The sequence below is a fragment of the Amia ocellicauda genome, chromosome 5 (assembly GCF_036373705.1).
Source record: "Amia ocellicauda isolate fAmiCal2 chromosome 5, fAmiCal2.hap1, whole genome shotgun sequence".
Lineage (NCBI taxonomy): Eukaryota > Metazoa > Chordata > Actinopteri > Amiiformes > Amiidae > Amia > Amia ocellicauda.
In genome coordinates this window covers 7,316,343-7,328,807 of record NC_089854.1, presented here as the reverse complement: position 1 = coordinate 7,328,807, position 12,465 = coordinate 7,316,343, and the positions used below count along the sequence as shown (strand labels likewise).

The window sequence follows — 12,465 nt, the reverse complement described above, 5'->3', positions numbered from 1 at the left end:
CTGCACTGCAATCACAGCCCAGATTATTCTCAATATTGATTGATTAAGTGTTCGACTAAAAATTGTCCATATCTGAATGATATGACCTCTTGGAGGTTTAAAATTTAATTAACGAAGGAAAGAAATTGAAAATCTAAACTTCAAAATGTCATGTGGGTTATTTTGGGAGCATTCTTAGGAGTAATTTAGCTACACTTTGCTTTTAATTGAAGTTGCATGTAAAAATTAGGATCAGATTTTGGTCCGGGCTAGTCCCCAGTAAATGTAGACTTTCATTAAGCTTTCTATTGCACGTCTACCAAGTAAAACCAAGTAGATTCAAATGTGCCTAGCTGTGAAATGTTAGTGTTGACTAGGGCTTGTCTGCAGGCTGATATTTGGGATTAAATTGCTGCATCCTACTGATGTTTTACAAACGTGTCTCGTGTCAACTATCGGCATTTAGCTCTGCAATGCACCATCAGAGTTCAAAATAAACATCCTAATTATTATTTCGATGTTAGGCTCGTCAGTTATTCTCTTTGTAAAGTGAGGATTCTCATGTTTAAGATGGGTAAGTAGCCTAGTGATGCAGGGCAGTGACAAAGTGGCCCAGCCAAGGTTTGGAGGCTTGTTCAACACAGTACACTTAATTGTTATAATATCCACCACACGGGAGCCCTATGGCGAACATGATTTATTGCACCTTGTCCGTATACTTCTCAAAGACGAGCGCTGGCTTTCTCTCCAGTCCTTGCTGTGTCCCCTGGGTTGGTATGAAACAACGAACACTGCGGCGTCTCAAGGCTATCATGAGTATGTGGAGTGTTTCAGTGCCATGTATGTAGATAGTTTATTGCGTTATTCATGCAGCTAATATTGCCTAAAACATTGCCTAAAGTAATTCAATGTATTATCCTTCTGTACAAGATATATTTACATGCATGTGGTATAATGTGTGCCAAAGACCATGTTTACAGTGGGTTGAATCATAAAATAAACATTTATTTATCATCATTTATTTCTACTTTTACAGAAATCTATGGCAGAATAATAAGTGCATAACAATGTATCCAACAGAGAGCGCTGCCTGGTAGTTCCCACAGAGTCTCTCCTTAGCTTATAAAATGTCAAACACACGCACAAGTGCACATAACAGATAGCATTAAAACCCATTATGTCTAACTGTGTACACATCTTTGATCTGTTTTACAACATCAACTCCCTTCTGCATTTTCATTTGCAATGATAGCGCGAAATAGGTGGTATGTGCAAAGTCTCTCTCATCCTTAAAGTAAATGCCTTGAGTGTGAATAAGTGCACTATGTATGTGAGAGCATGTAACAACTATGTAACAATGTCCTATTGCTTTTGAGGATATAGTAACTTTAGCATTTACTGTAACAAGCTACAGCAGGCAAAAGAGCATCTGCACGGAGGAATCCCAGTATCTGGAAACTCTACGAGCCACAGCAGAAAAGACAAGATAAAAAATAAAATACAAAAATAATCTTTGGCTATATACAGCTTCTGGGCTTTTATGGCTTTTTTTTCTGGCTCCTCTACTTATATATCCTGTTGAACTTCAAACAATAGTGTGTGCAATGGTGAAATATTGTAGGTAATTTTCATTGTTAAGATGTTTCCCTAAAACAGTAACACAGAACCAGTAAGTGCACAAAGCAAGAACTATTGGAGAGCAATAGAAAGTGTTACATCCATCCATCCATCCATCCATCCATTTTCAAAACCGCTTACCCTGGTGAGGGTCACGGGGAAGCCGGAGCCGATCCCGGCAGGCATAGGGCGCAAGGCAGGAATACACCCAGGATGGGACGCCAGTCCATCGCTGGGCAGAAAGGGTTACAGTTTAGGGCAAAACCGCCCCATGAACAGAAGTGGATGAACACTGAGTATTGCTCAAAACAGATTCATTGTGGGTCCATCTACTGGCCCAGCCCTGGCGTGGAGCTGCCCAGATGGTTGTGTCCCTTCTCTGCCGCCCCACCTCAGCGGGAGTCAATGTCAGTTTCAGTCTCTCCCTGGGGTAACAGCGCCCTCTTCAGTATGGCGGAGTAGTACGGCCCGAAGACCAGGCGGTTGTGATGAACAATCCTTCCAAACGCCGCGCCAGCCTCCGCCAGTTCCGCACCCACGGGGGCCAGACCAACAGGGGTTCCCACGGGGCCCTTCTGAGCAGAGGTGGATCCCAGGAAAGACAGCATGAAGTTCTGGATACGAGACGCTGCGAGCAGACATGGAGAAGAGACCAGGTCAGTGTGTGGCACCAGTGTAATAATGAGCCTGGCACGATCTCTATACAAATGTTCAGTTCGTGTCAGGAGGGTCTGAGTTGCACACTTGTCTGACCCATTTACTGTGGAGTTGGCCCTTTGTCTATAGTTTAGACATGGGGGAGTGAGCTGAAATCTTGTAGAATTCATTTAATCAATTCACATGCTTACTTAAAGAAATAACAGATCCGTTATGTCTAATATATATATAAAATAGTTGTTCAGTGTAGAGAGAACCCTGAGAGAGCATCCACCAGCCCAAGTCTCTCAGCCCGCTGGCCGGCCTGTGATTGGCTAAAAGCTGACCTATGAGGTTGCGGACGGGGTTGTGGGTCTGCGCGACGTCTCTGATCTGACCCCTCAGGATGGTCTCCCGCTCGGGGGTCATGGCCGCCCCTCCCTGGTCACATGCAGCCTCGTTCACCAGCTTCTGCACCTGCCCCCCCACCTCCAGCAGCGCCTCTTGCAGGTTGAATGATCTAGAAACACCAGACGGGGCAATAAGGCAAACACTCCTGACAGCCCTGACATTCTGGAAGATCTCTGTATTGCAGCCTAAATGTCTATACTTTTAGATTTGGTAAGTCTCTTATAAAAGATATTAATTTCCCTTGCTGTACTGCACTGACTCTGATAATACCATGAAATACTAAATAAGCTCTGATAACAGTATTGCATTGGCCTTATAGACTAAAGAAATTCAGTTTATTAAAGCACTTACAGCATTATTACATTGTAATACATACATGGGAGATCTTGCTATGAGATGTCAGAAAAGAGATCGGTGAGTTTATAGCACTTTTGCCCTGACATTTGTAACATTTCTTTATTTTCCTCTATCAATTTCACTGCCCTGATATGTACTGTGGCCTGACAAAATGTATTTCTGACAAGCCCAAGACATTAATATGGCTTGATGATCCTTAGATGTGTGTGTGATACAGTGGTATAAAATGGCAGCCATGTGAAACCTCCAGAGGCCGGTGGCTTGCCTTGTTGGCAGCTGTTCTTAATGACGCTGTGATAATTAGTTGACGGACATCCTGGCTGCAATACAAGGAGTGGCACTAAACACAGCAGAATTTCTCTATTTCCCCCCCAGCCTTGTGCGTCAGTGTCTGTTTAACGTCCACACCGGCTGTGTTTTCGTCAGCGCCACCGTGCATTTTCATCCCTGCGCCTGGGCTTTCGATGTGCCAGAGACTCGTATCGGCAAATCCGTGCGTTCTCCTGGTTTGGCTCCTGTGGTGTAGTACCACCTCCTCTCCCGGCGTGCACACCCCCCCGATCGGTTCACCTACCTGCTGTGGCTGCCCTCCAGCAGAGCAGTAATGACCTGCTTGAGTTTACCTACAAACCCAGGCCCAGAGAACACCACACCCCCGCAGTGGGTGCTGGTCACCAGCAGAACAGACGCTGTCAGGGTCAGCTGTTCCAGAGCGAGCTTCAGCTCCTCCAGGCGAGACCGGTCCATCATGAGCGTCTGGGAGAAGACAGGAAAGGGCAGACTTCAGACCCCTAAGGCCAGCTTCAGCCAGTGTTTTCTGACTTCTGTTTGTCATCCCCCTGCGATGATGTGGCTCTGGGTTTGATACCAGCAGCCTTTGCTTTTGACATCATAGTTCAAACCCCAGCCTGTGATCTGCTTTTGATTCAAAGACTGTGCTCAATTGCATTGTTAATAGCAGCTGATCATCTCAATATTTCTTGTATTGTGCTTGGCTTCATTGTATAACTTATTGCCTTCTATTGTATTCAGATTTTTAAAATAATTTACACCATTCTGCTCTTGTCAAAACACATTAAGGTCCCCTAATTAAGCAAATAATTGGATCAATGAAAGCATTCAGAGCTCAGCTGGCAGGGAAACCAGAAGAGATAGTGACTCGGCAGCCCTAAGATCCCTTGGGATTTGCAGCAACAGTGCTCCAACAGTTTCAAGCACAGGAAGCCAAAGGGATTATTTTGCATCTGCCTGGGAGGCCCTGCTAAAATGTGTAGCCTTGACCTTGAAACATTACAATCACACACAAGAACATAGGAAGGTCGGGGGGCTGATCATTTCTATCCGGCAGGCTCTGCACACCCCCATCCTTTGCCACCCAGCTCTGGCGTACCTCTGGGTAGAGCAGGCAGTCAGAGTCCCAGTGCAGCAGGCGCAGGAAGGCCTGGTTGAGCACGGCTGTAGGGCTGACCGCGTCCGGGGAACAGGCCGATCCCCCGCCTTGCGCATCGGGGGTCTGTCCCGGGCTCTTCTCGGGGCAGGGGACTGGTGGGGCAGACCCGGAGCGCGCCTCCTGCACAGCTCTCTCCAGCCAGGCGGTGGTGTTGTACAGGGCGTCTGAAATACACGGAGACCCTCGCATCACTGCAACCTCATTGGTGACACTAACTTAAATAAAACTTCTACGCAGATTCCAAAATATATTCTACAGCTTGTTATTCAACCTCTATTGAATAACGTGATGGAGCAGTATGACAGGTGCCCTTCAACCCATATCAAATCCAGTCAAGTATTGTAGAAAAAGCTTCCTTTCCAAGTCCAAATAAGAAAGCTGTTTGAAGCCATTGCTGAGCTGTAGCTAATGGTAAACTCCGTGTGGCCTTTAAAAATGGTGCAGCTCTGCCCCAATGTGGCTAAGGGAGGAATTGATCAGATGAAGAGATTCACCGAGAGTTCAGGGAGTTTATAGATCCAATTGCAAACCTCAAATGTATGAATGCAATTTATTTATTTTTAAATAGAGATGTAGGGAAGATGATTTAATTGAAGATTAAAGTGGACACTGCCTCACTAACATGGCTTTGCAGTTGATCATGAATGGATGACTGTCATCTGTGGCTAATTTAGTTAACTGTGTATTGGAATTTAGTTTAATTTCTTCCATTCTGAGTTTTGAAAGGGTTTGAAAGGCTGGGGGTTAGATTCCCCCGTTTCCAAAGCTCCCATGAGAGTCGAGATTGTGTTTCTACTGAGCCGCCTCATACAGATATAGGTACAGTTTCCCACGTGTGCAAGTGGGAGGCCCAGATGACGTACGAGAAAAAACATGTGGTCTTTATAAATACTGAGGACCATTTTTAAATGACACTGAGAGCATGATTATCCTGGGAGTTTAAGATCAGTTACGGGGGCTTTTGTCAACCATGTTGCGTGAGGAAATAAGCTGTCAGTTTGTAACCGTAACTAATAGGCGTGTATTACCCTCACTACTGTACCAATCTGGAGAAACGAGGTCATGACAAGGTCAAAGAGAGCGAAAAAAACAAACTGAACAACCACAGCACCGGAGGGTGTGGTGTGGCGTGTGCCGGTTCACTCACCGGGCCGCTGCTCCAGGATCTCCTGGAACTTGGTGCGCTCGTAGTGCACGGCCTGCTGCAGGAGGCGGGGCCGCAGCGCCTGCACCGTGAAGTTCACCATGTCTACCTTCATCAGGTCCAGCACGCGCAGGATCTCCCTACACAGACAGACACGCAAGAGGACTTCAAAACCACGGCCTTCCGCGCACAGACGTGCTCACACAGTCCAGCCCCAGTTCAGCCTGCAGGGCAGTGCTGACCTGAGTAAGGGCACGGTGTCCTCCAGCTCCCGCAGCTTCCTGATCTCCGGGTCACGGACCGGAGCGCACAGAGAGCCCATGGTGTTGATGATGAAGCCGCTCAGACGCCGCAGGTCCAGGGCCCCGCGCTCGGCCTGCTGCCGGATCAGCGCCAGGTCCAGAGCCTCCTCCACTTGCGCCCGCACGTGTACATGGGCCGGCAATAGCAGGGACAGCAGCATCTGGGGGGAGGCAGAGAGAGGGGGACACTCAGTGCCCAGACTGTTTTCCGGGTTGGAACTGAGAATCCGCCCCAGTGGGCACAGGTGGCCTCACCTCTTTGACTTCCTGCAGGAGGCTGATGGCATGGGTGTAGTCAGGGGGACTGAGAGCCAGCTGAGCCTCCAGGCTGTCCCAGAATGCCCTGTGCACGATCTCTTTCACTCTGCCCTCCAAGCTGTAGATGAAAGAGAGCATGAATTGGAATTTGTTTTGCTCTTCTTGTGCTGTGCATTGAGCGATTGATTTGCCCTGTGAGACTAGGCCTCTCAGACGATTCATATTTCTTAAATACAGGCCATAGATAGTAAATCATTCTACAGCCACAGACGCTATTCAATTTCTTCATACATGTTGTACTGTATTGTAGTACTGAGTCTGTACCTGTCGGGGGGAGGGCTGTTCTGTTTGAAGCAGAAGTCTCTGTTGACCACAATCTCATGGGCAATGCTGAGATTGGACATATTCCTCACTGTCTCCATCACTTCTGCCAGCGTGGACGGCTGGGGGGTGCTGCCTGGAGGGGACAAGATGCACACAAAAAAGGGCCGAGATGAGATGCGGAGACTGAGAGCGGGGAAGATATAGTTCAGCACCCAGTTTATGGTTTAAAAAAAAGTAAAGCTTTGCATAGGGTTTGGTTACTAGACTGTTCTTGGTGAAGATCTTCTATGAAATGGGTTCTGTGTCCTGCAGAATTGTGTAGGAAGCTGTATTGTGGGCCAAACTGAGACAGACCACAACACATCACATTTCTGCTACTGTGAGATAGGGTCCAAATCAATTCATCATTTCTCCTACTGTACGAGCTTCTGGTTAACCCCGCCCCCTTTCTCAGGAGCAGCTGTGCGCTTTGAAGTCTGTAGTCAGGAAACGCTTTAGGATATAAGACGATATTTATTCTAGTATTGAATGTGTACATATTTTGTAAAAACGTGTAGGTTACGTCTAGTTAATGAACGTGTTGCTGGAGAAAGTTACCGCCAGGAGGCTCCGCGGGGTGCAGGTCGGGTAAGTCCGGGGCAGAGTCGCCTCGGTCCCGGGGCTCGTTCCTGTTGGGCATGCCTAACAACACACAGCACCGGATCCGGTTTAGACACCTTCAAACTCCAACTATTTGAAATTACATATGATTTTCAAAATGTCTGTTGAGGTGTAATACTTTTCTATGAAACGAATTCAGCTGGACTGAATTCTCTGCTGCTTTCAATTGAAACAATACTGTATTCTTATACTGTGTACCAGTTGTTTCACTCAGTATTTGTTAGGTTTGAAATATGCTTGTTATTGTTGGGTTTACAACTTAGCATAAAGGGTTTCTCTTTTGTGAAGGGACAGTTGATACACATTCAAGCTGTACGTCGTCTTAAAATCGAGCTAGCACTGAAAAAACACCGAAGAATGAATTATCACACTAAATAATGTAGCAACATTTCACTTTCAACATTGGCAACTCAGCATATCCCTTCAAATCCCAAATCCCAAAGCATATACTAATGTTAAGTGAGCTTAGTGTAAGGTTAATATCGAGTCTGTTCTTGTTGTGTACGTCACTCAGTAGAATGTTCAGGCAATAGAATGGAATGTTGGGCGGCTGACAGTGTTCCACTGCGGCGATCGGACGAGCTCTGTTCCCAAATAATTGAGAATATCAGTATGCCCTTCAGTTCATAACTGCCTCCGAGTCTTGTTGATCTGTAACAGCAACAATGGGATAGACTCGGAGGCAGGTATTCATTTAAGGGTATCATTATATTTTCAGTTCAAGTGTTATACGGATTTTTTATATTATTTTACAGTTCTTGCTTAATTTGTAACTCGATTTGACAGTACATTCTTCATTCATGTTTTTGATTTGAATTCGATTTTTTAAACAGCAATGTAGTGAAATATCAACATGATTTGATCCAGTATCCTGAATGTTTTATTAGCTTTAACAACATGTATGAAAGCCGATCGCTCACTGGTAAATGCAAAACACAAAATAAAAAAACACACTTACCTAGATTATAGCGGTGCAATCACCGTGTCCTGCACTAAATGTATGCAATTGAATCGGTAATCAGTTATAGTAACACCTGTGCAGTGTAGTAATACCTAATCCAGCGTCCTGGCAAAGACTCGACCGCCTCAAACTTCAAACTGGGCCACACCAACTCAAACTACAGGGGGGTACCATGTGGGATAGTAGTGTTTTAATTCGTCTTTGTTGTAAAATATTATAATACGAATAGAACATTGCTTGTGAATATAGTTATTGTTTTCTTTAATTGTGCGTTTGTGTAAATATATATATATAATGTAAATGCTTGTGTTTACATGTCTCCCCCGCAAGTTCTCAGATGATCTGTTCCACAGTTGAACCAAAACAAGCCCAGACTGACACCTAACTTTCCTCCATTGACTTGAACAGTCTTCTTTCGGTTCTAATTTGTGACATTAATTGATTAATTAATTAGAAACACACAGATATGTCACGGTTATTTAAACTGTAAACAGCCCTAGTAAGGAACAGAACAGTAACGAGCGGAAGCGGATGTAGTGCTGCAACAATGTACTTATTTACGTTTAAAATAGAATGAGCATTTACCTCCATGGCAACGGCATATCCACGTCATTGTGCTTTAAAAATACAATCTAGAAAAACATCACGTGTTCCCAAAAAATGCATTCATTTAAACCAAACAGCAGATACCAGCTTCACCTGCTGTGTCATTCGCACAAGAGCCGGAGGTCAGATTTGTGTTGTAATGCAAGCCTTACACGAGGAGTGGCGTATGACGGGCACACATGTGCGCTTAACACAGTCCGCTGTGTCACATGTCGTGTCGGGGGTGCTGGAGAATTAAGCGCTTTTACATTATGTGTCACAATAATGTAAATCAATAAAAACCCGATCGCACACAAACTACACCTCACCGTAACACACGCACAGAGGGCACGGTCCAACCGGATATTGTGCATTTGAAAGTGCCAATCTTTGTAGATAATGTAAGTCACATTTGTGGTGTTTAACTGGCTGCTTAACCAGACTTACATCCACAATGTGTCCGACTGTGTAGGTCCTAAAACAGGATCAGTTATGTCTGTGAGGTTAAATATGCGTCATGCTGTTAATATATAACGCTTTCATACGTCTTCATCCCGAAAAACCTCTAAAAGCGGTGTACGTGTTTAACGCCGGCGAACTAAATACAGTGTACAGAGCGGATCAAGCTGTGATCCGGATCAAAAGCAGCATCGGATTGAGCCTGATCCGTTCAGCACAACACAATCGAGATCCAGATCAAGATCGGATCCCGGTACGACCCGCCCCTGATGTTTGAGTTGCAGGGATATTGCAACACAATATCGACTTGACAAATGCAACCGGCACTTTATGTTTATTACAGTTTTTTGTTTTAAAATATTTGATTATCGAGAAAGTAACCACTTCTAATACAAAAAGTGAATAATGTTGTTTTTAATTCTGTCTAAAAACATTTGCTTGGTACTACCACTAAAGGGCAGCAAGTGCCTTCTAAACACACGGACTGCGTTCCCTGCTGTGACATCATCTCCTGTGTGCAGAAAGATGAGTCTGGCACAGAATGAAATATTCCACACAAGCATGTCGTTTTACAATTCAAACCATTGATGGACAAGGACAGCAATTTAGTGTCCACTGGAAAGTATAGACTGAACTAAGTTTAAGTTTAAGCTTCATAAATCAAGTCTTCACACAAATGTCAAACACGCCACCCTTGAGTGTTTGATTTCAAATGTTATATGTAAGCCTAAATCATTAGAAAGTCAATGAATACTCTGGGTTGTTGACAATCACGGTTTGCTGTCAGTTTTACATTACTGAAATAATTATAAGCTTCCCAGCTCCAGTACTGCAGGACTGTGGTTGTAGTCATTTTCAAGCAGTACTGTATCTCACCTATTACACTCATTTATTGTCACTTCTCTTTCCATAACAGAACAAGTGGCTGATGGGCAGACAGACAGGACCAATGAGGGCATCCTGCATGGCACCACACCACAGGCAAGAACCTTGAAATGGAGAACTGCCCTTTACCTCGCAGTCTCAAATGCAACTGCAATGGCTTTGATCGTTAATCTCTGAATTGCATCCCTCTGAACATCACACCACCACATTTTGGCCTCACAGTGTGCAGTGAATTACCCGGGACTCACACACACAACACAGGCGTCAGAGACATGGTTATAAAACACTGCATCAGCCTGGCTTAGTTCTCTTCCTGCTGTTTTGTTGAGAAGAGTCTAAACCTTTGAACATTGAACCTGCTGATTGGTTTTCCATTGTTTTACGGTCCGTGGTAAAATGGCTTTCAGCTGAATGATGGATTAAACCAGCGACCTGCCAAAAGGAAAGGACTTCGGAATTAGAAATCGATTCATGTTTTCTCCAACAGTATGTGTCTCTGAAACTTAATCTCCAATTAAAGCCCAGGAAATGGGTCTTGCAAGTAAACAAAATTAAATTGAGCCCAGTACCTGAAAAGAGGAATTTTGTATTTGAGTTAATGTATATGTACAGGTTGATTTGTATTTTTACAGGATATACTATGCCCTTGTGCCAGTCTATTAAGGTGTACCACGGTTATAATGTCTTACCTATAATGTCTTACCCCACAAATAATACAAGCGCTGGAGTGTTAAATGCATAAACTAAACAGTTTACATATGTACACTACACCTGTGTTAGTCTGCTACAAAACTAGTACACACGTAGAGCGGCACTAAAACTATGAAAAACTACATTTCTTAACAGTAAATCACTTTTCACCGATTACTCTTCTGCAGAAATAAATATTTCATCTTATCAGTCTGAGCCAGCCTTGGTCTGTGATGAAGGGTGTCGCACAGTGCAGGGTGATTGTTTTTATTTGCAGGACGGCAGTGCAATGCAGTCACAGGTAGACAAGAATGTGGCATTACAAGCAGGTGACCTAGAGGACCTCAAAAACTGAACTTTGACATCTGTAAAGTGAAAATGGTATTGTTTCAGAGGGCATTGCATGATGTCCCCAGTGGATGTTTATCCATACCTGTGCAGCCCAGGTTGAGAGGATTATTGCCAATAATGAGGTGTTGTTTTACATATCTTGGCACGGTTTGTGTACATGTATGTGCAGTGCCTTCCTATGTATGTAAACAGGTCTCTTGTTCTGTGGTTTAACCTGTCAACAGCAGGCATTTTTGTGTCTTCTAGCTGTTAACAGGTCTTTTCAGTAGACATTAGTATTGCATCAATCTAAGCGGATAATTCTAGATAATAAAAGCTTGAAAGTCTAAAAACTTCCTGTTTCGTAACTCATAAAAAATTGATTCTTGAAGAGATTTTGCTATTGACAGATTTTTTTTTAAAGAAAGAAAGGAAGGAAAGGAAGGAAGAAAGAGAGAGAGAGAGTTGGTTTTAAATTTGTGTTTCTACAGGTGTGTCTCTCAGAATCAAAGCCGTGGACAGCATAGACGGACAATAAGTTAATCATTATCAAATTTAAATTAATTGAACGCAGAGGCAAACATCAGCAATTCAGATTTTAGACTAAAGAATGCTATTGTTTTAGAAGCGTTTCAGTCCTCTGAAACAAGAGGTGTTAAAGAGGAGTTATGGATTTGACTGTTAATCAGAGACTGGTATTTAAATCCACTATCTTTAACACCACTTCAGTAGCTTTTGTTTCTGTCTTTTATAAGCATATGCTCTTTTACATGCTTATTTTATATTGAATATCACCCAGTTCTCCAATTCTCTACACAGGCAATTCATTATGTTGTATAAAATATATAATTCAATAATAAACAAGTGTCAAACATACATGTTGATTCAGTGAAGAGTGGTTTCCAATTTCTCTGCTTGTCTAAGCTCTGGAAGAAAACTTGTTTTCAGATGAGAAAATTGCTTGTGTATCAAAAACTAGAAAAATGTTTTTGCGTTTCTTGTTACATTTTTGAAAATATCCTATTATTAGTCTGGTGGTATGAAACAAGAGCAGTGTATAACTGCAATACAAAATACGTCAAAATGTTTCTGAGATTCACCCTTTTTGAAATCTCAAAGTGTATTTTTTTCACCTCCTATAAAGCACATTACTTTGGCTCCAACCGCAGTCTGACGATTACAGTAACAATGACCAATTTGTCTCACAGCCTTGAAAAATGAAAACGGTGACCTGGGGTGACCTACACCATGCAACAATGTTTTCAACTCCGTGCCTCAAAGAAGCACTTCAGAGAGATACGAGAAAACGGCAATGGGGGAGAGACAAAAGACCGGCTCAGACTGCAGAGATATTTAGTTGTTTTTTTTTGCTTTAGTGCTTTAGAGTATTAAAGACAACATCAACAAAATATGTACT

General features: G+C 43.5%; 1 protein-coding gene and 1 long non-coding RNA gene across 5 annotated transcripts; one reads left to right on the top strand and one right to left on the bottom strand.

Moving 5' to 3' along the window:
* Positions 1-963: 963 nt before the first annotated feature.
* On the bottom strand, positions 964-8,862 carry LOC136749332 (T-complex protein 11-like protein 1). 3 transcript variants are annotated; one of them, XM_066703521.1, is made up of 10 exons: positions 8,685-8,862; positions 7,076-7,159; positions 6,479-6,611; positions 6,152-6,272; positions 5,837-6,057; positions 5,598-5,734; positions 4,391-4,614; positions 3,575-3,756; positions 2,580-2,752; positions 964-2,224 (listed from the first exon to the last, which is right to left on the bottom strand). In XM_066703521.1, the coding sequence occupies exons 1-10, from the start codon at positions 8,710-8,712 to the stop codon at positions 1,989-1,991; spliced, it is 1,539 nt and encodes a 512-aa protein (XP_066559618.1). In that variant the 5' UTR covers positions 8,713-8,862; the 3' UTR covers positions 964-1,988. The 3 variants fall into 3 exon arrangements, with proteins under 3 accessions (XP_066559618.1, XP_066559619.1, XP_066559620.1); XM_066703522.1 differs by lacking the exon at positions 8,685-8,862 and adding an exon at positions 8,097-8,240; XM_066703523.1 differs by lacking the exon at positions 7,076-7,159.
* LOC136749333 (uncharacterized) lies at positions 6,929-10,131 on the top strand. Of its 2 annotated transcripts, none has more exons than XR_010816740.1 (2): positions 6,929-7,105; positions 10,060-10,131. It is a non-coding gene; the product is annotated as an uncharacterized LOC136749333 (long non-coding RNA). The 2 variants fall into 2 exon arrangements; XR_010816741.1 differs by lacking the exon at positions 6,929-7,105 and adding an exon at positions 8,776-8,827.
* The last annotated feature ends 2,334 nt before the right edge of the window (positions 10,132-12,465 follow it).